Here is a 24,517-nt window from a genome sequence, read left to right as displayed (position 1 = left end):
TGCTGGTGTTGCCTTGGTGTGCTTTAATCTCTGGCTCCCTCAGAGCAGGGCAGCTGTCTTGGGCCTGCCTGGTGTTATTTGGACAGAGCACCAAGAAGAAGATCTGGGTTCACATGAGCCAGCCACAGGAGGGCTGCACGAAGGGTGGCTTCAGGGGGAGCAGCTGATACACCAAAGCTTCAGTCATTCATTATCCAATTAATACAACATTCACAACCAAACTGTCACCTGTTCATATTTTTACTGAATTGAAGGATAATATCTCAATAATACATGCAGTTTAATTACAACCTGCCTTCTTCCGGTGCATCGGGTCAGCCTCTTCCCTTGCTCTACAGATGGCCAGAACTGAGGAAAGCAGGAGCTGGATCTTCATTAAAGTCTCTGGTTGTTCCCCGGCTCTGAAAGCCTAATCCTAATTGCACTGACAGGGGGTGGGACTCAGACCTTGAGGATGGTTATAAGCTTTCACACTCTGTGAAGTGTCCTGAAGGCATGACCAGCTCCTTAGTGTCTGCCTGTACTGAGCAATGGGGGAATGCAACCTGTGCCGAGAGGCCTCTCCATGAGGCCAAGGGTGATTCTCCAGCTTTCAAAGGGCTGGGGCTGCCTCTGAGGGCACCAGCTGTCTGCTCAAAGCTTTTTTTTTTTCAGCAAAAGCTGGCACTCTTGCTCTTCCAACACTCTCCCTACCCTTAAAGACCTGATTTTTTTTCTAGCTTGTCAAATGCATTGATCTGTAAGAGGTGCAGCACCAAGCCTGGAAAGCTAGCCCAGGGCCGAGAGAAATGTCAATAGGAGAGGAAGTGTCTGTCACACACACACGACTCCACCACCCAAGCCATTCGAAGCTGTCTTCGGCCTGCTGCTCCCTTCTGCTTTCAGCGGTCCCATCAGTAGGGACTGGCCGACCTCTAGTGGTGACAGCCCACAGTGCGAGCAGCCAGACAGAGCAGAGCATCTCACGTTTGCAAGGGATTTTCCCCTGAGTAATAAAAGACCTGGAGAAACCACAAGGGGGAAACAGGTGGGAGAGTATCTTGGGGGCCGTCGGGAAGCAGGCACAAGAGCTCAGATAACCAGCTTGGGACTGGCACTACCAAACCTTCAGCATCTCCACTGGAGGTGTTCCCCAAGAGCTGGTGGCTTGGTCAAAATGAGCATCACTGCCAATAACCAGGTGAGAGATGCTGTTATTCCCCCACTATCCTCCCAGGGAAAGACAAACAGGGGAGTACAGGCGAGAGACTTCAAGGCAGGGGGAAATACTATTGTAGGTTTAATGAAGTAATAATGATGGCGAATTACAAATCTATCCAAATATGTAAACATGGAACCCACATTCCTCAGTTGGTTGCTCACCGACCAAAAAAGTCCCAACCTGGACTCGGCAGCAGATGGGAGTGCCCCAGCCCAGGGTCCCAGTGACAGACACAGCAGCCTTAGAGCAGCCGAGGCAGTGCTGCTTGGGAAGGCAGGAGGTGACTGTCTCAATGAGCAACATTATTCGGTGAGGAAACGAGACGCAGAAGCAGCAGGAGCAATGACAAATAAAACCCAGAGTCCAGGGGAGGGCTCTCTACGGCGCCATTTTGTGCTACGAGCCCTGGTCATGAGCGCTGTGATTGGTCTATCCAGGTCACCTGACCCTCCCTCCCCTCCCCACAGGCCCCGCTGTCCCCCCGCTACCGGCTGGACCCGGGCGGAACCGGGGCCGTGAGACTGTGGGCGGAATGTATCTGGTCCTGTCAAAGCAGGACAACGAGGTTGAGGGCGAGAGCAGAGATGGGACAGCGAAGTGCTGCCCTGAGAGGGGGCTTGTGAGACCGGTGGGCTATGGTTAGGTTCATGGTGACTCCCCGTCGTGCAGCAGTTTCTGAAGTGTCCACAAGGGAGGTGTCTCCATGTTTTCCAGTGGAGGAAAGCCGGGAACGAACACCAGGCCGTGGGAGAGCTCACAGACAAGCAGTTCCTCCCCACTGGATAGTACCTCGGGTCTCCCTTTGCGCTGGGCTGAGCCTGGAGCTGGGCGCCCTTGGGAATGAAGGGCAGGCACTGCTCACAGCCCAGCAAGCCCAGGCAGAGAGCAGCCTGCCTGAGCAAGGCTGAGTTTTCTCTCACATGGAAGTGTGAGCTATAAAGATGTGCGAAACCCTATCCCCAGAGCTATCCATATCAAAGGGTTCAAGGGGGGCTGCTTTAAATAGGACTTTGGCGTGGGTTCCTGCTTCTCCTCACGTATTACTGAGTGGCACTTTGCCAAAATGTCAGCTTGGCTGTTCCACATGTCCCAGGCATCCCAGGCATGTCCTACAAACCTTTCCGGTGCTCCAAGGGAGACTTCTGCCTCCACAAACAACTTCTTTCTCCTTTCAACTGCAGAGGATCCCAGTGGCCCCCAAGCACCATCTATCTCAGGAGCAACAGAAGTGTCTTTCCCAGCATGCCAGAAACAAGATCTGGGGACATGCATGAAAAGGTATCTGAACACAGTGTAAGACAAATTGTCAGCAGGGACCCCCTTTTTCCCTCACGTTTTGAGTGAGCGCAAGTAGTCCATGGGGGACTGAGGAGCACAAGGCAAAGCTGGTGGGAATGAACCTGACTTTCTAGTATAAGTGGAAGAAGAGATTTCAGCTGGGATGATCATGGGCATAAGTGTCCAAGAAACCTGAATGTTCCTAAGGCAGCAGAGGATGACAAATCTGTGTCATTCTGGAAACTTCTCCATGCACATAAACCATGGTGTAATCTCCCAGAGGTCATCTAAACACCACAGTAAAACCCTGTGGATTTTAATACCATCAGAGGTAAAAACCTCTGATGTTGTCCTGGGATACTGGCTCAATACAAACCATCTCAAAGGGAAAAGACATATATCCACTATATGTAGTGGATGTCACTACAACCATCAACTACCACCCCTGGTTTTTGCTCTTCTCATCCTAGTGCACTTGCAAAATCCCAGCCCAGGGAAGGAAGGAGGGGGATGCCACATGAGTAGAAGGCTTTCAAGATTACCCCAAGGCTGGTGGATGAGTGGTTTCTCCCTGCTATTCTGCCAGCTGGAAGAACAGGCAAGGGTGGCTCAGCAGAGATACCTGGCATCACTGGAAAAACTGAGATCTCAGTAAAGTCAAAGGTGTTTGCTAAGCATCTCCTATTAAAACAGATCATTCTCACACAGAATGACCCACTCACCACAGGCAGCCAAGACAGTGAGGTGCTTCAGCTCTTCCCCTCTCCTTCTTGGTCCTCTTGAGGGACTGCAGCACATCCCAACAGTGCTCTGCTACGCGAGGGCCAGTGTTGCTGCTGCTGCACTCTGCTTTGTTTCAAGCAACCTCCTCTCCCACATGCGGTTTTCATTAGAGCGCAGCTCATCTGGCAAGGGAGCTCTGCACAGTGCTCACCACAAGCTCACTGGTGGCTTGTTCTATCCAGTTGTTGGAGGCTTAAAACAATGAGCCTGCAAATATTGCATTCCTCCCTTCTTTTCTTTCTCTCTTTTCTCTTTCTCTCCTTCCTTCCTTCCTTTCTTCCTTCCTTCCTTGAGGGTGGAGATACATAGTGGTTAGCACTGAAGCTTGGATTTAAAGAGGTATGAGAGGAAAAAGATCAGAAGGGGATTTCTATCATATTTCTATATTAATGCACACTCATGTGAATATAATGTGGGTATCTAACACCTGCCCTCTCAGAAGACTGTCACAGCTCTCTTGACACCATTACAAACTTCACATGTATGTTGTCCTGACTCAGTTAGGAAAGCTGAGCTGTATACCCATTGTTGCCACCAGAAAGCCACCAGAAAGGATGCAGCCCACACCACTGTCCCAGTATCACCAGGACAGAGACAAATCCTTCTGCACCTTCAGTATGGCAGTCAGAGACATGGAGAGGAGGAAGCCTAAAGTCCAAAAGAATGAGCCCCATGGGGGCCAAACACTTTCTTCCCTGCCATTGACTGGGAATTTTCTGCTGGGACAGTTGCCATCAGGACATACTGATGCCCGAAGCACAGGGTGGCTTGTGGGGAAGGCTTGGTTTTGACTGGAGGTGAATGGGACAGTTAAAACATGGGGTGGCAGCCAGGAGGTAGGAGACTGTGAATCACTTTGAGACCATCAAGATGTGGGGATGCAGCAGCCAGTTCCAGTCAGGTTATCCCACCACAAGGACATGTGGGTACAGCCACCTGGAGGCCATATATGTTGTTGTTTGAAGTAGACACATGTAAAAGCATGAACAAGGTGGGAAATGAAAGACCACTGAGGATATTAGAAGAGCCCCCTTGTCCTGCATTAGGGCACAGAGGTTGAGGACAAGGTGCTTCACATCCCTTCTCTAACTCACATTGCTTTCTTTAACCTGGCTGTAGCATGTTGGGACAGTCTGGACCCTTGTCACTACTTCGTGCCTGCCTTAAATTGCTGGTGGATGGGGCATCCAAGAAAGAGCAGTGACATGGCGAGCCTCGACTAACCAGAGAGAAGAGATGTGGCTCACTCTGCTTTTATTCACCTGGGCTTTTGAATGAGGCTGCTCCCTGATTTAGCTCCCATGGGACCCAAGGCTGCATGGTGCAGTTGTGGGGGCAGAAAGAGCTGCTGGCACAGGAGCATCTTGGGGCTGTTCTTGTGCTAAAGGCAGACAGGGCCTGGCAGAGGCCATGCAGAGCACGTGAGTCTAGGACAAGCAGTGCTGGGATCACTCTGCATCCAGCTCAGGTCCCCCTACTGCACTCCAGTCCTGCATCCCACCGCTTTTTCACAGGGATATGCAAGCCTGACTGAGCTCGTCCATCCATTGCCAAGCAGCCAGAGCACAACTCAGAGATGCGATGTGGGAGAGGAGCCACATGAGAAACTGGCTGCAGATGAGGAAGAATCACCCCCTGCCCAGTCTGCTTTGGGTGTGCATCAGTCCTAGGCCTCCATCACTTGGAGGCATAACCCTGTAGATGGAGCCAGAACCTCACAAGGCAGGACAGCCTGTTCATACTCATAGCCCTTCTCCAAGGGAAAACAGGGACCTCCTATGCATCGCTCTGCTCTGAAGAGGGACACGCCCAGCCTCTCCTCCCTGCCTTCACATACCTCCAGCATTTCAACTCCACTCCTGCTCCAGGTAAACCATTTTAGAGTATCACAATGTCCCTCTTTATTCACTATTTAACCCAAATCCCCTTCTGTTTCCTTTTCCACCACACCCATGGAGAGTGAGTAACTCCTGCACCATAGGCTGCACATTCATGCCCTTTTCCAAGCAGTAGCATCCCCCTGACATGATGATGAAGCCTCAAGAGCCATTTCTGGGGTGGCTTTTGTCACCACCTGGTGACCTGAGCTTCCCCAGGACCTGCTGGGTTGGAAGGCAGGAGTCAAACATTGCGTCCCCTACAACTTGGTCCCTTCCAAGAGAAGGGTTGAGGGTCTGGCCCAGGGGAATACAGAGAGCTCCAGGTGGGCTACGGGGGTGAGGGAGGCTGACTGACCCATCTTTTTTTCTTTAAAGTTCCCAGTTTGGTGCTGCACTGCCTGTGTTGACAGGAGTCCCAGGCACTTGGGCAAGGGGCCCTTGTGCTTCCACCAATGGCTCAGGGTGTCACCATTGCATAGCAATGGCCAAGCAGCTCAGGGATGAGGTAACTCAGCAGCAGCATTCTGTGCACCATGGCAGCATTTGGAGCCTGCAGGGAAGCACTGCTATTTCCACATGTGAAAGCTTATGTTGCCCACCTTCATCCGTGTGTGGTACTTTGTGCACTCTGCCCAGCACACTGCCCAGCCCGGAGAGGTGATTGATCAAACCTGGCACACAAGTGACCTCAACACACAGACATTGTTGTTCAGGTTCACGTCAGGTCCCAGCTCCCTTCCTGGCCATAACTCTGCAGAACCTGGACTGGTCTGGGAATGCTTGGCACACAGTGATGCAGAACCAGTCAGGCCCAGCTCCACGTGGACAAATCCCTCTCTTGTATGGCAATGGGGTGAAGGCAGGCTCAGACTGGGAGAGAGGACAAGGCTGGGTTGGTCTGACAGCAGTGGCTGCAGTAGGACAGAGGACACATTTTGCTGAATAGGGTGTAGGTGAGGACTTCTGATGGGACCCCAGTACCTCTGAGAAGCCTGGGAAAGAGAAAAAGCAAAGGAAGATGGGAGTGACCCATCTCTGCCACTGTGACTGCAGTTGCACTCTAGATCTGAGGGCTGTTTCTAGCTTAGTCCATGGAAGATGATGGGAGGACCAGACCTACCAGCAAGGTTTCTTCCTGGAACCCTCTTCATGCTGGGTCTCACCCCTGGACTCAAGGCATGGTTTTCGAGCCCGCTTTTATCTTCCAGCAGCACCTCACAACCCAGTAACTTTGTGAGTCCCAGGCCTGGGCTTGCTGTTTTTAAAATCTGTTACATAAAGGTTGCTTGGAGTTCCGAGTACATTTGTTACAGGGCCCATCTAAGATATTTGCCCTCAGTAAACACTTGGTGCCCCAGCCCCAACCCAGGGTTTTCTGATGCTTCTTTGTCCAACACCATGCCCACCTGGAGCAGGAAACAGAGAGGAGAAAGAAACTTCACCAGCTTTCACAGCCCTGCAAAAAGCACTCCCTGGGTGGCCTTGAGTCTCCAGAGCAGGGGCTGAAATTAGAAAAAAATGGATCATTTGAGCACCTGGAAGTGGGGACTCTGTAGGCAGGGGGTGAGGCAATGGAGGCAAGGTTTCCTGTTACAGAGCTAGTGAGACCTGCCTTTAATTATGGTCACACCAGAGCAACCAGCCTGGCCTGGAGACAGCAGCAAGCTGCAAAAAGGAAGACCCTGGAAAGCCTGAACTGTGAGAGCCAGTGACGGGAAGTGAGTGGCAGATAAGCAAATGTCGAGGAAAAACACAAACCAGAAGCTCCATAGGAATTTTGGAAAGGAAATGGGGAATTAACTGCAGAAAAGGGGCGGGGGGTCAGAAATGCACAGCAGTTTATGGCTCACAACAAATTGTCTGTCCGTTCCACCTCGCCAGGCACTCACAGCCTCTCCTTCCTGCCTAGGGGACACAGCACCAGCCACCCCAGCCACTCAGAAGCATTAGGAGCAAGCAAATGGCTGGCACCTCCCAGGGTGACCATTCCAGCTAGAACCAGGGAAGGAGCAAAACCAAGAGCAGATGGCAGGACAATACGATCCCTACCATGTCAAACTGGGGGAGGAGGCTGCAGGTCCCATTTTTCTGGTGGGTAGGTAGGGGACAGCTGAGGCCAAAGCTAGCAGATGCCAGGTACCTCCTGAGGTACCATGGTGCAGCCTGGCTCAGAGGACCCTTCACTTGGGTGCCCACCCACAGTCCCACTGATACTTTGGGGGGAGGGTCAGAAACCATCTCATCTCCTCCCTTTCTTTCTTTACCCCTTTTGCCTTTACATCCCAGCACAAGCCCCACAGCACGGGGTCCCCACACAAGCAGCCCCCTCAATCTGCTCCTAGCCCTGCAGCTATTTTAGAGAAAGGCAGGAGGTATTTTTAGTGCTGCCGGGTCCCAGGAGAAGCTCTGAGCCTCTGAGCCGCAGCAGCTCTGGCGCCAGAGAAACTGCCTCTGCTCTGGCTGATATTTCTTGTATAATTAAACTCAATCCATCCCGGGGGCTGGGTCTTGGCCACCAACTCAGCGAGGAGGGGAAGGAGCAGAGCTAGAGAGCCAAGGGCTGAGGGCTGAGATGCTGGGAATTGCTCAGCAAATGCTGGAAAAGTCAGGCATGAGACTTTGGGAGGAGTTTTGCCAGGCACAGGAGAGCAGGATGGCTCTGAAAGGGACAAGGAGTGGGGTCTAATGGCAGCAGACCTTCACTAATGCAAAAGACCCCATACCATCATCATTCCAACATACTTCCATATGCAAGACAGACTCAAAGAGGATGTCCAGGGCTGGACAGACAGTACCTAAAGGAAACTTGGAGGAAAGCAGCAGGATTTGAAGAGCACGCAGTGCCTGCAGGGCAAGCCAGGGAAATGCCTCCTGGTAAACAAAAGCCTGAGCTAGAGCTGAAGCCATGTAGGAAGTTTGGGGGCTGCCTGGTTAGCCAGCATCTGGTGAACACAAGCTGAGGCTGGAGGCTGACAAGCAGCAGCACAACCCCTCCTGCTTCCCACGCCCACCGCCCGGCGTCTGTCCGGGGGCCCCAATCTGCCGTCGAGGAACAGAAGGAATGACAGCCCAGAGAAAACACAGCACCCGCTGGGGTTTAGGGTTGGGTTTTTTTCTCCTGTGCAAAAAGAACAGAGCATTTATTCCTGCGCTCCCTTAAATTTCAAGATACATTTCCAGCAATCCAGACACCAAGCTGGCATTCCAAGCAACAGTATATTTTATATAACTGATTTTTTTGTTTGTTTTTACCATTTTATAAAGCCATACAATGAACTGCATAGAATCCAACATCTGTACAACGGGAAGACAACAGCGGAGTCACATTCACACAGAGACATGGTGTGACCGAAGTCATCCTTACACACGCAACAACATTATGGGCACAAAGATACAAAATATAACATATTTTTTTCCATCTATATAAATACACAGAAATGGGCGAGTCTAAAAGTTTGAAACTGTTCATTAACACTGATTAGCAAATAAATCTGTAACGCTTCCACAGTAACAGAGACAACAACCAAAAAAAACCCCCACGCATAACGCGGCGGCACAGAATCCGCCAACAGAAATGTTGGGTTGCTTCCTTTTTTTTTTTTTTTCCCTCTTTTTAAGGAAAAGAAAAAAAAATGAGCAACCCCAAACCAACCTCACAATTTGCAAAACAAACGAACGAAGTGAAACAAGCCCCTGCGGGCTCCTTTGCTGTCTGATCCTCCTGCCTGCTCCAACGGGAAAGGTTGCCTTTTGTTGACGCTGCTGTCTGGGGTTTTTGGGGCAACTGGTTTCTTTACCCACCCAACCTGCTGGGTGGGGATTTACTTTGCTATTCGGTTCAGGCGGTTGAACTCGCTGGAAAACTGATGCCCGGAGGCTGGGTTGGGTTTTTATCCCTACCTGGTTTGTTTTCCACGTGTGGTTTGTTCAGGAGGCAGACAGCAAATTTTGCATCCAGAACAACCCCAAACTTTATTTAATTTATCTGCTTAAATCCACAAGCCCCCATCTCCACTGACAACAGGGGGCTGGCAAAGATGATGAGTGTATCCCATCAACAGATTATGACACAAATCATCCCCAGAACACCTCCTGGGGGAGCAGAGCCAAAGGCAGCCTCATTGAACAGAAATCCCATATATTGTATGTTGCAGGTGCTACCATTTGGGACAAGCAGCAAACAACCTCCCCAGGGAGCATTTCCCAATAGACAGCAGCATGGACAGCAAAGGGAGGACGGGTGGGAAGGGGCTTCTCCAAAGAATAAACTGACACGAAAAAGGCACGTACAATAAATTTACACACGCAAAAAAACAACAAAAAAAAACATATACGAGGGGAAAAGTGCGTTTTTAAGGATATCTTTGGCAAGAATATATGCAGTTCTTTGTGCAGGAAGGAGGGATGTGTGTGTGTGTTCGTGTGAGAGAGAGAGAGAGATATCATCCGGCTGCTGACAATGGCAGTGTGATTACAACAAAACATATGCTGGGCTTAACTCGCGCAAGCTTGAATCTCAAATACCATGACTGCATTTAAAAACCAAAGGAAAAAAACAAAGTCTTTTCTGTCCCTTTTGTAAGGAAAAAAAATATCAACACTGGGTCCCTGCCAGCCCCAGGAGCTGGGTGATCCTCAACATCAGCTGACAGTCTACTGGGGACAGAAAGGGTTACACCTAAAAATGTAACTTAGGAGATAAAAGGGGGGAAAAAAGTGCCTTTAAAGGGAGCTGACAAACACCCAGCTACATCATTGGAAGGTGATTAAGCTTTGTGTTAAAAACAATAATATAATAATCGGACAACTTTGTTAGTGTTTAAGGTTTGGATATTGTCTAAACCTTCAGCTAGTGGGTTAGTGGGGAAGCCGTGAGCGGCCCAGGGCCCAAAGCAGCTGTGATGCTATTGCCAGGTATCTGCTGGGGTCAGCTTCTGCGCGACATCTCTGGGGTGCTTACATCTGCTTGGTTTGTATGGGGAGAAAAAGAGGAATGGGAGTTTCAAGCACCAGTTTCCAAGGCAGCAGATTAAAATAAAATTACATTATTATCATCTCTTTTCTTAGCAGTGAGAAAACCAAGTCTGAAAAATAGAGACTTTCAAAAATATATCTTTATATATCTATAAACACAGTGTCTTCTCTAATCGTTGAACGACAGAGAAGATTACGGGTGAGATCATCTCTCATCTCACTTGAATTTCGCAGAAGGAGGGAATCATTTTTTGGAAACATAAAAAATGAAAAGGTCTCTGCATCCGTGCAGCTGGGGACTGGGGGGGCAGGAAAGCCCCCCACACCCCTCCCCAGAACTCTCCATCCCACCGCCATCTCACAACCAGCTCCTCGCTCCGAATCCTTTCTTGCTCACTTCAGTACATGAGTTCAGCCTCCGGGCACCCACGCCACTCGCTCGCTCGCTCCCCCCTCCACACACACACACACACGCACACCGGTCACACGCACGCCACCCCAACACAGGGGGACCCCCGTGCCTCTTCCCCCATCCATATTTTTCATTGCTCTGGATTTTCTTTTAACGTGCAGGTGTTTCCCTGGGGCAGGGGAAGAGGGGAGATGGGCAGGGCAGATATAATGAGGGAGATACAATGCGCAGAAAGCACTATGGCAAAAATAAATATTTTCAGAGTGTAAATTCAACCTTTTTTTCCTCCTGAAAATTTTGTTAGCTTACAGTATTTCATCAGTATAGCTCGTATATATATATATATATATATATATTATAGTTATCAAGGCAAAGGCGGTCCAAGGGAGGTGAGCTGTTCAGGGAGGGGGCAGGGGCAGCTGCAGCATTGTTTCTAATTTTTGCCCCAAATACACTATCTGGGCCACTTTACACTGAAAACTTCTCCCAGAAGGCTCTCAAGAAGATATTTGCAGCAGAGGGCTCAGCAATGACCGTTTTACCCCCACAAACCTGCATATGTGACCAAAGCATCCTCTGCCTCCCCTGGCACTGGAGGGCTGGGACCTCTGTATGCTGCCCCCATAACTATCATCTCCCCTTGCCTTAGTGGCACGGGGACCCTTTGCCCCTCTGGCCCCCCAGCTGGCCCTCCTTACCCCCTTAAGCAAAGAGAAAAAAATAGCACCAAAGCCACTGCAAAACTATGGTGCATTTGGGGAGATGTGAGCCTCCAGCCAGCTGGTTTGGGGGGTACGTGCATGCCGAGCAGAGTGGCTCTCAGAGGACCTATTACCCCCCCACCAAACCAAAGTTGCCAAGCGACTGCAGGTCCTTTTCTAGTCTCATTGGGATTTTTTTGGTTTCTTGGTTTGTTTTTTTTCCCCCTCTTTTTCTTTAACGTGGCCTCCAAAATAAATGGAGAAAAAAGCGCCTGAGTTACTTGTAGTCATTTGCCTTTCGTGCAACTTGAACGTCCATGCAATTCAAAAACCGCTTGCGTGTCTCCAGAGAGCAAGACAGGGGTAGCCACGGGTCTGCTGCTTTGCACAGGGAACCCACCTGTGCCAGCATCCGCTATTATTATAATTATTATTATTATTACAATGTTTTTCTATCTTGTCTGTTTTGGTTTTTGTGTGTGTGTGTTAAGAGAACATGTAACAGGCTGTAGGATAAAATTGTCAAAGAGGACTAGTGATGGGAGGGAAAAGGGGAAGACAAGAGAGGATGCAACTTTCTGCATTCTCCCAGGAAACTCCCAGGGAGTGTCTGCCTTCCCAAGCACAGGGCAGCAGGAGCCCCCCATACCTCCCCATGGGCTGGGGGGCACAAGCACCCCTGGGAAGGTGGGAAAATGCCATGACACCCTCTCCAGGTGGACTCACAGCAGCTCACCCGAAACAACCAATGAACTAAGGGTCAGCAACAGAGATCAGCCCATGGCTGAGCTTCCTGGGGAGGGCTCACAACCAACACCCCCAGGTCACCAGACAGCCGGCAGGTTTTAGAAGCATGGGGGCCAGTGAGGACTGTCTGCTGCAGCCAGGCAAGGGAAGGTTTCCGAGGGCATCTCCTCAGGTGTCCTGCAGACTCAGCCCACATTATCTTCTTCAGGTTGTATCAAACATGTAGCAGAAGTTCACTGAAGGAGCTGCTGGGATGGAGCTTCTTTCCATGGGTTTTGCCAGTTCTCACTTTTTTTCCACATGGGAAACACCAGTCATGGTCCCACATGCCATCCCGAGTGGATGTCACCGCTCAGGACCGTGATGCCAAAAGCTGGGAACACGCTTCATGCTGCTGCCTTCATTTTGGTCACCTTCCCTGCACTGGGAATGCATCCTGTCTGGCGTGAGTTTGTGGCTTTCATATGTAGGTGCGTGGTTTTGGTTCCTCTCTATGTGTGTGTTTGGCTTGTGTTCAGTTTTTAGGTGTTTGGTTGGGGTGTTTTTTTGTTTGCTGTTTTCCTCCAAAATTCCAACCCTTTCCCCCCCCCCGATTCACTTCCCTCTCCCACAATGCACTTCCTCACACTCCTTCTCGGATCAGCTCCAAGTCCTTCTCCAAAATTCAAGGATCACCCGCAAGCGCTGGCTCATCTTTTCTGGCCTGAGCCAAGCATGACCTTGGAGACAAAGTTGACAATGGCTGCAGCTGGCTGGTCTGGGTCCAGCTCGGCAAAGAGGTGGCAGATGTTGTCTGTGGTGCTCCCTTGCTTCCTGGCCACGAAGCCGAAGAGTCTGGGTGGGAAGAAGGCAAGAGTCTCAGTGAGGTTTGCCAGTATTGCTTAACCCAAGGAACCCCACCACCCCATTCCAGCATTGTCTTTCCCTTCTTTACCATCCACCTTGCACAACACAGAGGGAGATATCCCAAACCAGCCTGCATAAAGACTCATCTACTCTTATCTTTGCTCCAGTTTCTCTAAAGGCCAGCACTGCATTTCTATCATCTCTTGGCCAATCCCCTCATCTCTTGCCACCCTTCCCTAGAAGAGACCTTCCAGATGAACACAGCATTGCCTTGGAATATAGACCCTCTATGAGAAGAAGGCTACGTGGGGACACAAAGAGCTGAGTGAGACCGTGTAGTTATTCCTGTCTGTCTCTCCCCTGACAAATAAAATGTGCACCCCCTCCCTTTTTTTTTTTTTTAATTCTAACATGCAAACTCAAGTTATAAATATGGGGGAACAGAATGTGAGGCAGGCCTAGGCCATAGCGTTTCTAATTGGAGAGGGGAAATATCCCAGCAGCTGGACATCCTAATAAAAAACCCTGCGCTAACACAATGACTAAAATTAGTGGGAATTGGCCCCTGGAAATGGGCTCAGCTGGCAGCTCTGCACTCCTGTAGGTCAGGACAGGAGGAAAGGGAAGAGCCAGCCGGTGGCTCACACGCCGTCAGCATAACCCCGGGCTCTGCTCCATGAGGTGGCTTCCGCTGACTCCGTTGGGACAGTTTCCACTAAGACCAGTTCAGTAAAGGTTATGCCTGCTCTCACCAGGAATTTGGGGGTGAAAGATGCTTACTGAGTGCCCAGGATTATGGCCTCATGCTCCTGCAATGAGGAGCTGAGTCCAGTTCACACTGCCTTACATAAGGCATCTCTCAGCCAATGCTTCAATACAAGGAGGAGCAACCCCAACAGCAGCTAGGAGGAATCAGTCACAGAAAGTACTTACTTGGCTGGGCCACTGCCATCAGTTTTAGTCCACCTGCAAGGGGAAAAGATGTGAGGGATGGTGCCATCTGCACCCCACAAAGAGACAGGGCCATGATGGAGATCACCACATCAATGCTGGAGGGCCAGCCTGGTTTTGTACAGGCTTGGCTCTACAGGAAAAAGCCTGATGTGCCTCTCCCCTATCATGAAGATGCTTGGAGATAACAAGAATTCACCAGGAGAAGCTGGTGTTGCCCCACAGTATCCAAGGGGACCTTTCATCCCAGCCCTTTGTGGGAGCAAAAGGGACAGAGCAAGCAAAGACCCTGCTCTAAGCAGCCCATGAGCCTAGGTGAGGGGAAAAGGCAGGGGATATGTGCTTCCCCTAGGTCAGGGCACTCACTTTCGTTCCTGTGGGTCCAGGTCACAGAAGGTGACAGTGTTGAGGGGGTAGTGGCGTCGGAAGAACAATCTGAAACACAAGGCAGTGATCATCAGGGCCAGGAAGCCCCAGAGTCTGCCCCATCGCAGCCCAGCCCCACCATCACAGAGGACCTCTCCCTATACCTCCCTATTCCCATACCTCTCCCTAAGATGCTTTATGAGTCAAGGACAAAGCCCAGCCTTGCTCACAACAAGGCTCACACCACCCCAGGGATGTCCTTCACCAATACACTCCCTGGATCACAGCCCTACTGGCTTTGGGAAGCCAGATACATGGCCACAGGGGATCTTACTTCCTCTGGTTGTCCGTTAAGGTGATGCCTTGTGCAGAGACTTTGAAGTGGACAATGGTAGCAGTTGGTGTGGGGTCAGCCACCAGCGTCTCACCAACAGCTTTTGCAATGGCCTGGGGGCCCGTCAGCGACTCCATCTCCACCGAATTGATGAAAAGGACATTGCAGGCTGGAATGGAAGACAGCAGGCACGGGGTGAGCGGGGTGAGCCACTGCCCCAGGCCACATTCATCCCAAGGCAGCCCCTCTCTACTCACCTGCACCCTGTTTAAGGAGGTCTGTGGCTGAGTTGGTGGATGACACGGTATCTTTCTTTTCCTCCATGGGATCTAGAAGAGATGGAGTGTTACTGCTGCTCCCTGCTTGGCAACCTACCCTGTCCTAGGCAGGCTGTAGGGGCAGATGCATTCCCTTCTGGTCCCAGCTCTTACCTCGGTCAGGAATGACCAGTTTGCAGGGCAGGGCCAAAGGCATGATGGAGTGCTGGTACACCAGAGCTGAGAGGCAGCCTGGGGAGAGAGGTGAGATGGTCAGTGCAGGGCAGGGGACATGTACATCCCCAGTGTTAGGCCATTGTTGCACCAGGTGGAGAATGAACAGGCTTTTGGGTGGGTTTCTTCACTGTGGTCCTAATGCCACTCATGGCACTTCCTGTTGCTGAAACCACCATGCCAACAGAGGGCTCAGGAAGGAGGCAGAGATGCCAGGGCCAGCTCAGGAACAATGAATGGGGCAGAGGTCCTTGTGCAGCACCTCAGAGCACATTAGCTGGGGTATAACTGGAATAAGGGACCCCCTTACCCACCACCCCGTCAGCAGCAGCATCATTTGTCCTACACGTGTGCAGGAAGGTGCATATGTGCTCCTGCGCATACGTGCACATTCGTGTGCACATGTGAGTGTGCATGACCCCAGAGGCTCCAAACGCCCAGAGGAGTCAGTTATGCAGGGACAAGAGGCAGTAACAGACGTGGGGGCTTTTCCAGATAGTCCACTTTGATAGTGAAACAAAGGCAAAGCTCTTCCAACCCAAACCTGCACGTGGGAAGCACACTGGGGGCACTCACCAAAATTGGGCTCATTGGGACATCCTTTTAGCTTCACACCCCGTGGGCTGGTCTCGATAAGGAAGTGCCTCACCAGCTCATTGGTGATGTCTCCTGGGAAGAGACAAGATGCTTTACATCAGAGCCACCCCGCTCCTCCTCCCAGTCTGCAGTCCTAAGTGGAAACCAGTGCCCCAGCTTGAGAGAGGGGTCCCTGACACTTTGCACACCCTCTGCAAAGGGGCCCTTGCAAAGCCCTGAGCCGGGCTCTCCTGTGGTGCTGGTGGGCTGGGAAGGCTGTGCCTGTTTTGCTATGCCAATGCCCAAGAAGCAGATGCCCCTGAGCCTTCTGCAGTTCAGCACTCAGTGCCAGTGGTGTCCAGTGCCCTGGGAAGGAGAGATCCTGCCACATCAGCACATACCCAAGAGCACAACTGGTTCAGCAGACCCAGCTGCCTGCTTGCCCTGGATGAAAGATGCAAAGTATCTCAGCGTGGGATGGAGAAGGGCACACAATACCTTTCTTGTTCTGCTGCATGACCGTGGGAGGCGGAGAAGCGACTTTCATGGCGAGGCCGTAGGCTCCCCGGAAGGAGTGGCTGTCTCGGATGATGAAAGCTCCTGGCTCCCTGTCCTTCAGCAGTGCGATGGCTGTAGGAGAGAACAGCAGACCTCAGAGCTGGCACAGTGGAAGTCAAGCAGACTTCCAAAACCTCCAGGTGTGGGATGGGGTGTCCCAGCTCTGTGGCCTCACAGCCAGGCACCATGACAGTACTGTCCCCCATGCATGTCTGGATGAGAGGGCTCAAGTGGGTCTGAAGCCAGGCAGAGGCTCATCTTCCTCTCCACCTCTTCTGCCCTTGTATGGCTATCTCAGAGCATCCATTCCCAGCCCAGCTATGAGGAGCCAAACACTGGAGAGCAGGCAGAGACCAGGGGCCAAATGCTAGGACCTTGGCCCTGAAGGCACCTCAACCCCTCCTTGTTTTACCCTCTTATTTTAGCCAAGTCCACAAGACTCCCCTGAGTACTCCATAGATCCACTGCACACTGTGGGGACCAGTGCTCCTCCATCAAGGGAGCCCACAACATGCAGGCCTGCAGCTGAACTAGGCTTTAGCCTCTCTCTGCCCTAGTTTGAGCATGTGCAATCCACCTTCACTCCTAATCCAGCCCCTAAGGAAAATCCTTGCTAATCTCTGTGATCCCAGAACCCCCTATACTCCCATCGTTAGCTCACTTGACCAGGAGCTTTGCCCCATGCCATATACCCACCTTGCTCCCTGGAGATGTCCGGTTTGTACCAGTATTTGGAAGTGTCCTGCACAAACTTGACATTGGCACGAGTCTCAGGGCTGATGTCTGCAAGGAAGGAAAGAGAAGAATACAAAAAAAGTTAGAAGAAGCTGCATCTAAAACTCTACAAGAGTTTTTAGTAAATCCAGCTAAAGCATTAACACTTTCACCTCTTCTCAGCCCCAACACACTGCCTAACCTCAATCCAGTTCTCAATACCCAGGTAGGATGATAATCATCACCTGAAACTTATGGGGCTCTTAGGCATCTAAAGCTAAACCCAGAGACAAGAGCCCTTGGAGTACTATGTATGGGATGAGCCTCCTTGCCACATGGGCAGAGACAGAATGGAAATTCATAATTTAAAAGGGCCAGGTGATATGGAAACTGTTGGAGAAAAGAGATAGCCCAGGAGGTGGTGGGGAGATGCCCTGAGACTTTCAGTGCTCTCTAATGTTCACAATTTGGTTGCTCCATGAAGAGGAACTGGACAGGTCAACCTGCCCTCAGAAATGCAGGCCCCAGCCCAACCTTGCCTTGTTTGGCACCCGTCAGTGATACAGCCCCAGTGGGAGCCAGTTCTCCAGCCATGAAGCCATCACTTTGCTCAGGAAAAGTTTCCAACCACCTGCTTTCCAAAAACAACTGAGCAAACAACCCTGCGGGCCAGATAGCATCTCTGCTGGAGACATGTTATCAGCCCTCTGCAATCTGGTCACCTTCAGAGAGGCGAGGGGCTCGCTCCCTCCCCAGCCCACTTGCTGTTATGGGGTTTTATTGCTCGCACTTCCCCACTGGGAGATGCCCCCAGCCACAGAGTGTCATGGGGCCAGGGTAGGCGCCAATGTGCCCACAAAGGGCTGCCTGCTCAGCACTGAAACCGGCCTGGCAGTCGGAGCCACCACTGCCCCACAGCTTTATTCCCTTCATCCTATCGGTCCAATCTTGACGTCACCGAGGTGTCCCGTAACAAGAGACATGGAAAGCGGTTCCAGGCGTGGCAGCACCCAGGGCACAGCAGGCCATTTGAAAGGAAGAGGCCAGGAACAGGGCTGGGAGGTCAGCGCATCCCCACGGCAGAGACAAGCTGCCTCCGGGTGCTTTGATCTCCCTGTACACAACTCTGGATGCTGTTTATCCCAGTGATGCTGGGTCGCGTTTCCTGTTTGGAATCACCAGAAAGTGCAGGAAATGGCCCAAGCCCCGGCAGTGCCGCTGGATTGCGGATGGACAGGAGGGATAAATCAGGACACAGATGCAAACCTCTTCCCCGCTGGCCAGCAAGGAGAAGGAAGGGAGAGCCCTGGGCAGGGCAGGGAGACGTGAGGACCTCTGAGCGCATCTCTTACCTGGCATGGAGAACTTGGAGAAGTCCGGCAGAGTGTGGGAGAAGGTGACGGTGCTCCCACCACTAGGGCTGGACATGCCGCTGGAGAGGGGCGAGGACGCCTTGCCGTTGATGGTGGCATAGTTGGGCAGGCTGTTGGAGCGGTCCCCGGCCGATATCCGCCGCTTCTCAGGCAGCGCGGGCTGCGGCGTGGGGCTGCCCTGCTGGTAGGCAGCTGAGTCCGGGGAGGAGGAGTGCGGCGTGCTGGTGCCAGGGTAGTATGCCGGAGAGACAGGGAAGGACGGCGTGGAGGGAGGTTGGTAGCCAGAGGAGCTGCTCTGACGAGACAGCGTCTGGTGTCTCTCCTCCGGGCTGGGGTAGCCGTACAGGGGGCTTCCTGGGGGGACAGCCACCACGGCTTGATGTCTGGCCAGGCTGGGACTCCCTGGTGGGACCACCAGGTTGCCATGGGTCACCACAGCATGCCGGGCCAGCCCAGGGCTTCCGGGAGCACCGCTCACGCTGGGGTTGACAGCTCTGCGCCCAAAGCCGGGGCTGGGGGGTGTGTTGGTAGCCACTGTCCGGTGCAGGGTGCGAGGGCTCCCTGGCAGGACTTGGACTCCCACCATATTGACCTGTGGCTGAGGCCGAGCTTGGGGGTCTGGCTGGAGGCAGGCTCGGCCATCAGGATAGTCGGGGCTTGTATATATTGAGCTCGGGACCCCACCCTGGACCATTGCAAAGGATGATGGAGATGAGTTTTGGTAGCTGCTGTGAGCAGAGGGCATCTGTGAGCCAACAGGTGACCGATAGACAGGCTCTGACGAGGTGTGGGGAGGTGTAACCGTGCTGTGGGAGCTGCCCTCTGATGGGTAGCTGTGGAGAGAGGCCCTGAGGAGAGAAGAGAAGGAGGATTCAGGTCCATCCTTCATTCCTGCTGTTAGCTGGCACCCTCCTGCAACTGGTGCTCAGGGAAAATGAGACATGGCACCAGCCAGCTGCTCAATTGCTCAGAAGCAATGGTGGGATGGGTCCTGCCAGCTGCATGAAAGTAACTGGAGGCAGCTTTAGTTGCCCAATTCATTCCAGTTCCCTCTCAAAATATGACTTTCTGGGAGATGGAGACTTTTTCCAGCTCCTCCTCCAGCAAAATGCCCAGTTCATTCCTCCCTGCCAGCCTTGCCAGGCAAGCTGTTGCAGGACGCGCCATGGGCAGGGTGGGGAGAGGACAGGGACAATGGCTCCATCACACCACAGCACACCAACACTCAGCCCAACCCAGGGCTAGAGGTTAGCACAGACCCCTTCCTCCACCCCCAGAGGCCAGGTTCCCAGTGAGATGCTGCCCAGGACCAGTGACCACCAGTGACCCAGCTTTGTACACTGAGGGCAGTGAGCTGCATGATTAGCCAGGACCCCCAAACTCTGCATGGGAATATGGGGGCCCTTGCAAAGGTAATTTTAAACTGAGGCCAAGCCTGTGCACACCAGTCAAGGTTCAGCCCCGGCCCAACCAGGGCAGGGGCAGGGACCTACACCCACTGCCTTACCCGTCAACACTGTGAATGGGACTGCTGGTGGAGATGGGGCTGGGAGCAGTGAAAGAGTTGGCAAAGGTGCCATTCCTGGCAGGCACCTCTCGTCCCTCAGGCTGGGTGGCAGGCAGAGTCCCTCCCCTGCCTGTTGTGGCCGTGCGGGCCACTGACTCGACGTAGCTCCTGGGCTCTGCAGCAAAAGAGAAGGGGAAATGGATGAGCCTATGGGGAAGGGGGCTGTGGCCCTCCCAGTATCCTTGTTTCAGCCAGTGAAGGAGCCAGCTGCACATTTCCCCCCATCCTTCTCTCCCCAGTGACTGTGCAAAAACCCTTCTGGCTCATGTGGGTGTTCAGGTTGATGCAATGAATGCTGAAGATCCCAGCCAGGGCACAGGGAGGGGGCTGTGCCCACCCCTTTCTCCAAGGGAACCAGAGCATGTGGGACCACGCTCCCTTCCCAAGCCAGGGCCACAGCCCCTCCACCCTGCTCTGAGTCAGTGTCCCTCCCCACCCAAGATGCCACACAGCACACGTCGTGCTCCCTGCTCATCCTCAGCCCCAAAAATAGAGGCAGTGACTCTGCCCAGCCTGCGCTGACTCATGCAGGGTAGATGACGATGTCCATCGGTCCCTGCCCCACACAGCCCACCTCTGCCAGCTGTCTTCAGCAGCAGAACAGAGAGCACATCCAACTGTTTCCACTGCAGTATCCAACACTCTCGCTCCCAGCCCAGCTTGAAACCGGAGCCCATGAGCATGACCAAGAAAAGCAATTTTCCTGTGGAGCAGCCGAGCTGTCCCGTGCCAGGAGCAGTGGGCTGGGCTGATTGTCACCAGCCACAGCAGCCACCAGACCCAGCCCTCCCTCCTCACTTTTTCCTCTGCCTCCTGCTCCATTCTGGCTGGTGCCTATCCCTGTGGCAGTCCACACAGCTCCCAGCACCATGGCACAAGCCGTGCCAGATGAAAGGGCTGCAGCTTCAGACCTGTCCCCCCCGTGCCTCTGCAGCCGTGTAACACCTCGGCTGGCACGTCCCTGCCGACTGCCTCTCTGCTGGGGAACAGCATCCTAAGCGAGACACAGTGGTGTCAAATGCTAAGGGCCCAGCAACCTTGCAGGTCCACGGCTCCAGGCCGGCCATGCCTGAGGCAGCTCTGCAGTAGTAATTAGCATGACAAACATTATTATTATTAGTCATAACAGCTGGGCTCCAGCTCAGCCCACCGGCAAGCAGTCCCACTCACAGTCAGCAGCACCAACGCACAACCCCACATTCGGTGCCTGATCAGGGTGTTGCAAGGAAAAAGACTGTCTCGGGTACCCTCCTTTCTCACCAGTGCCTCTGTGCCCTGTCCACCTGCAGACAGGGGAGAAGCCGTCCATCCCTGCCCCAGCCTTCCTCAGCCACCCCAGTAAAGTTCTGAGCCAAAGCCTGACCAAGGACCTCAACACAGGCAGGGTACCAGCATCCAAGGCAGGACACATGGATCTGAGTGACAGGGACAATGCACTGCCCAGGGGGACGCCCAGGGCAGCTGCAAAAAACTCATCCCCCGCTTAGGTAATTAAATTAATTTCACAGCTACTCACTTTTCTCCCCCAGCTCCCCACTCCAGACTAAAATTAGCCAGACAGTACATATGAGTCAGCCTGCCAGAGGTTAAGACCAAACGGCTGCAAAAATGCCAGCCCCTCCTGCAAAGGTGGGGGCTGAAACAAGGCAGGAGCCAGGAGTTCAGGGAGGGGGGACAGCCCACCAGGGAGTTCACGTGCTAGCAAAGTGTGCCACAGCGAGCTGTGTGACCCTGGGCACATGTTTGAGTCACTTGGTTCAACATGGGAAAAAGACAACAGAAAGAAAAAATAATAAATGGAAAGTTTCAGACAGGGTTTTTTAGGTTGAAAAAATCAGATCTTGCCTCCTAGTGTGCTCTTGGAAAAGCTGGAAGAGGCTCCAGAGACAGGAAGACAGTGGGAGAATAGAAAGGCCCTGAGTCACCAAGGGGTGGGCAGTTGTTTGAGAATTCCGAATCTGAGCAGGACTGTGCTGCAGACGGAAACCCCAGCACTGCAACTGTTTTAAAGCTTCCTCAGAGGGTGCAGAGGGTGTTAAATCAAACTTTGATTAAGCCAGAACAGCCATCCCTGCTCAGGACTGCAGATTTAAACCTCAAATAATGATCCAATATTATCCAAGAGGAAGAAGAACAAAAGCAGGGCAAGAGGCTGGCAGTGGCCACTCAGCCCAGGCAGCACAGGCTCACCAGACTTCAGGCACAGCTGAAAAATCAGCTCTGGAAGCAGAACATCTTTGTCAAGTAAAAACTTTTTCCAGCATTACACAACATTCAGGTTTTGAGGAACTCCAGGGCAGAAATGCTGATGGCTCCTGGGGCCACAGAAAAGTGTCACAAACTCACTAAAAAGAGACAATCTCTCCCTAAAACACATCCTGATCACATAGTTCCCCATCCCAGTCCTGGGGGCCCATAGTTTCATTAAAGAAGAAAGCAAAACCACCAAACAACTGTTAGATAGCAGGCAGGACTCTGGGGAACTACAGCTCCTCCCAAAGCTTCCATCCCCTTGGAAGATGTGCCAGTCCCCTTGTAAAAAGTGTCCCCAAAATCAGCAAAGCCACCTCCAAGCTCAGCTGAGTTCTCAGCATCCTAGGAGAGGCACAGCCCAGGGATGGCAGAGGTGCAGGGGAATTTAGGCAACCAGCTGGCTGGTGTAGGATGTGGTGGTGGCCTCTGTGCTTGGTGACCTTTTGTGCTGCACTTTGGTTTATTTTTGCTCCAAACAGCAGTGGTGAAGCCAGAAGGAGAGGGCAGGAGCTCAAAATCAGAGCTTCTGCTCCCAGCCCCCCATCAGACTCATCTGCAGTGTGCCAGCATCCCTGCCATGCCACCAGTAAGGATGCCATGTACCAACAAAGAGCTCTCAGCTCCCATGGATGATTGCCACCCAACGTGACAGACTTCAGATCCAATTTGCACATAGGGGAACCCTGCCACAATACAAGGCACAATGTTCCCTTCCTCAAAAGGAGCAGCACCAGCAAGACTCAGGCTCCTACATCCCTGGGGACCAGGGCAAGGGAAAGCTGCTGACGCAGACAGCCAGAGACTGCTCTGAGCGAGGGTCTCAGCAGCGGGGATATGCAGGGAAGAGAGAGACAGAGAAAGAAAAGGTTTTCTTACCTTCTTCAGAGGCACCACCTGCCTCCCCTTCTAGCTCTGAAAGACGGAGGGACAGGGGAGCAATAGGAGCAGGGAGAGGAGGAAGGGAGGTGCAAGACAGAAAGAAAGAGAAATCCGAGTTAAGCAGCTTTGTCTTACCCAGACAGAGGCCCAAAGCACACAAAGGAGTCTCACACATCCCTGACACTGGACCCCAAACTGGGCCACTCCCAGGGCCCACCTGAGCATCCCAGATATGATGTTCAAACCCCAAGGAGGTGGTTTCAGGTGGGGAGGAGGGAACAGAGGGGAGACACCATAAAGGGCTGCTCCAGTAAAAAAGCATCAGCTCACCCTTAGGGGCAGAGCAAGAAGGGTCTTGTTGGGTGGGGTCAGCCAAGCTGAACCCCCCAGGCACAGCTGGGTTTTGAGGAGGTTACACTCAGCCCTGAAACGACCCAGGAAGGGGTGTTGAATGCTAGGGAGCAGCAAGGTCTGGCTTGGCAGACTGCTCTGGTACATGTTCCCCAGGACAGTGAGGCCTTTTCACCCAGAGACCTCTCTCCAGGATGGAGAGAGCTCTGGATACTGTTCTGGCTGACAGGCTTGGCTCCTGGAGAACAAACATTTTCCAGCTGTGCTAGGGAGAAGAGGTAAAGGGGAGGGGGAAAGGGAGGGAGGAGTAAGGGGCTAGGGAGGAGGCAAGACCCCAGGGATTTCCAGCCTCCACCATCAGAGCCCCTGCTGGGCTGAGCCCCCCAGCACACATCTGCCACCCTCACACAGTCCCAGAATCCCCAGGGGAGGTGACAAGGTCCCCAGGGCTACCTGGCCCCAAAAGGGAGGCAGAAGAGCCTTCTCCAGCCAGGGGAGCCTTCCAGGACTACCCTCATGGACACCTCCCCCCTAAAAGAACCGGCAACCCCCATGCCCAGTCTCACCTCCCACTGGATGCAGAAGGATCTCAGCCGGATTGTGGGGTTTCAGCCCCAGTGCTGAGAGTGGAGTCTTGGCCAGGCCAGGGGGAGAACGCACTGTTGGCACAGGGAACAGAAGAGTGTTAATCAAGAGGAGTGGGAGGGGAAGCTTCAGAAGGCTGAAGCTGTTGCTGCCCAGGGGCCCAAAGCCCCCATAAACCATCACCACCACCAGCTGCAATCAGAGGCTGCTAGGAAGAGCCCTTGTGTGAAGCAGCACCCCAAAGAAGGGCAACCTCTCAATTTAGGAATGCACACAGGACAGGAGGTGCCTGGGAAACAGCAGTCTGTCCCATGGCAGGACTGGTAGGATAGAGAAAGGGGGCAAATCTCACTAGGGCAAGGCTAAACCCCACATCCCAACAGCACCTCTACAAGGAAATGGTCTCACCATAGGCATGAAGCCTCTTTCATTGCCCCTGTGCATCCGCCCCCATCCGAGACCTGTCAAAGCTTAATCCCACCTCTGCAGATCCCCACCTCCCCACCAGGCTGCCCCAGAGTAGCTCATCGCACCCACAGAAGGGGCAGTGGGACTGCCTAAACCCACCCCCACCCTCCAGACCAGCTCAACAGATGGGTGAGTATGTTCACACAGAACATGTTCCCTGAGGGTCAGCAAAGCACACATGGGGTCTGCACCCCTGTGCCCATACATACATACCAGGAGGAGCTGCATA

At 52.8% G+C, this 24,517-nt stretch overlaps 1 protein-coding gene and 1 long non-coding RNA gene across 18 annotated transcripts in view; one reads left to right on the top strand and one right to left on the bottom strand.

The window, feature by feature from the left end:
* Positions 1 to 934: 934 nt before the first annotated feature.
* Positions 935 to 9,029, top strand: LOC139797819 (uncharacterized). Its single transcript, XR_011726585.1, has 3 exons — positions 935 to 1,180; positions 2,383 to 2,479; positions 4,777 to 9,029. It is a non-coding gene; the product is annotated as an uncharacterized lncRNA (long non-coding RNA).
* The window catches only part of TNS1 (tensin 1), a 69,120-nt gene continuing 52,841 nt past the window's right edge, over positions 8,239 to 24,517 (bottom strand). For 7 of the 17 annotated variants that reach the window (XM_071747732.1, XM_071747736.1, XM_071747748.1 and 4 more), the window contains 13 exons: positions 23,802 to 23,894; positions 22,882 to 22,917; positions 19,693 to 19,867; positions 18,165 to 19,033; positions 16,795 to 16,881; positions 16,039 to 16,170; positions 15,541 to 15,633; positions 14,905 to 14,982; positions 14,731 to 14,802; positions 14,474 to 14,642; positions 14,140 to 14,208; positions 13,756 to 13,788; positions 8,340 to 12,810 (listed from right to left, as the gene is read on the bottom strand). In XM_071747732.1, coding sequence (XP_071603833.1) covers positions 12,666 to 12,810; positions 13,756 to 13,788; positions 14,140 to 14,208; positions 14,474 to 14,642; positions 14,731 to 14,802; positions 14,905 to 14,982; positions 15,541 to 15,633; positions 16,039 to 16,170; positions 16,795 to 16,881; positions 18,165 to 19,033; positions 19,693 to 19,867; positions 22,882 to 22,917; positions 23,802 to 23,894 — 2,051 coding nt within the window. In that variant the 3' untranslated portion in view covers positions 8,340 to 12,665. Of the gene's footprint in view, positions 12,811 to 13,755; positions 13,789 to 14,139; positions 14,209 to 14,473; positions 14,643 to 14,730; positions 14,803 to 14,904; positions 14,983 to 15,540; positions 15,634 to 16,038; positions 16,171 to 16,794; positions 16,882 to 18,164; positions 19,034 to 19,692; positions 19,868 to 22,881; positions 22,918 to 23,801; positions 23,895 to 24,517 lie in introns of all 17 variants that reach the window. The other 10 variants (XM_071747737.1, XM_071747738.1, XM_071747740.1 and 7 more) reach the window with 5 other exon arrangements.

This window comes from Heliangelus exortis, chromosome 6 (assembly GCF_036169615.1).
Source record: "Heliangelus exortis chromosome 6, bHelExo1.hap1, whole genome shotgun sequence".
NCBI lineage: Eukaryota > Metazoa > Chordata > Aves > Apodiformes > Trochilidae > Heliangelus > Heliangelus exortis.
This window is presented reverse-complemented; position numbering and strand designations above follow the sequence as displayed.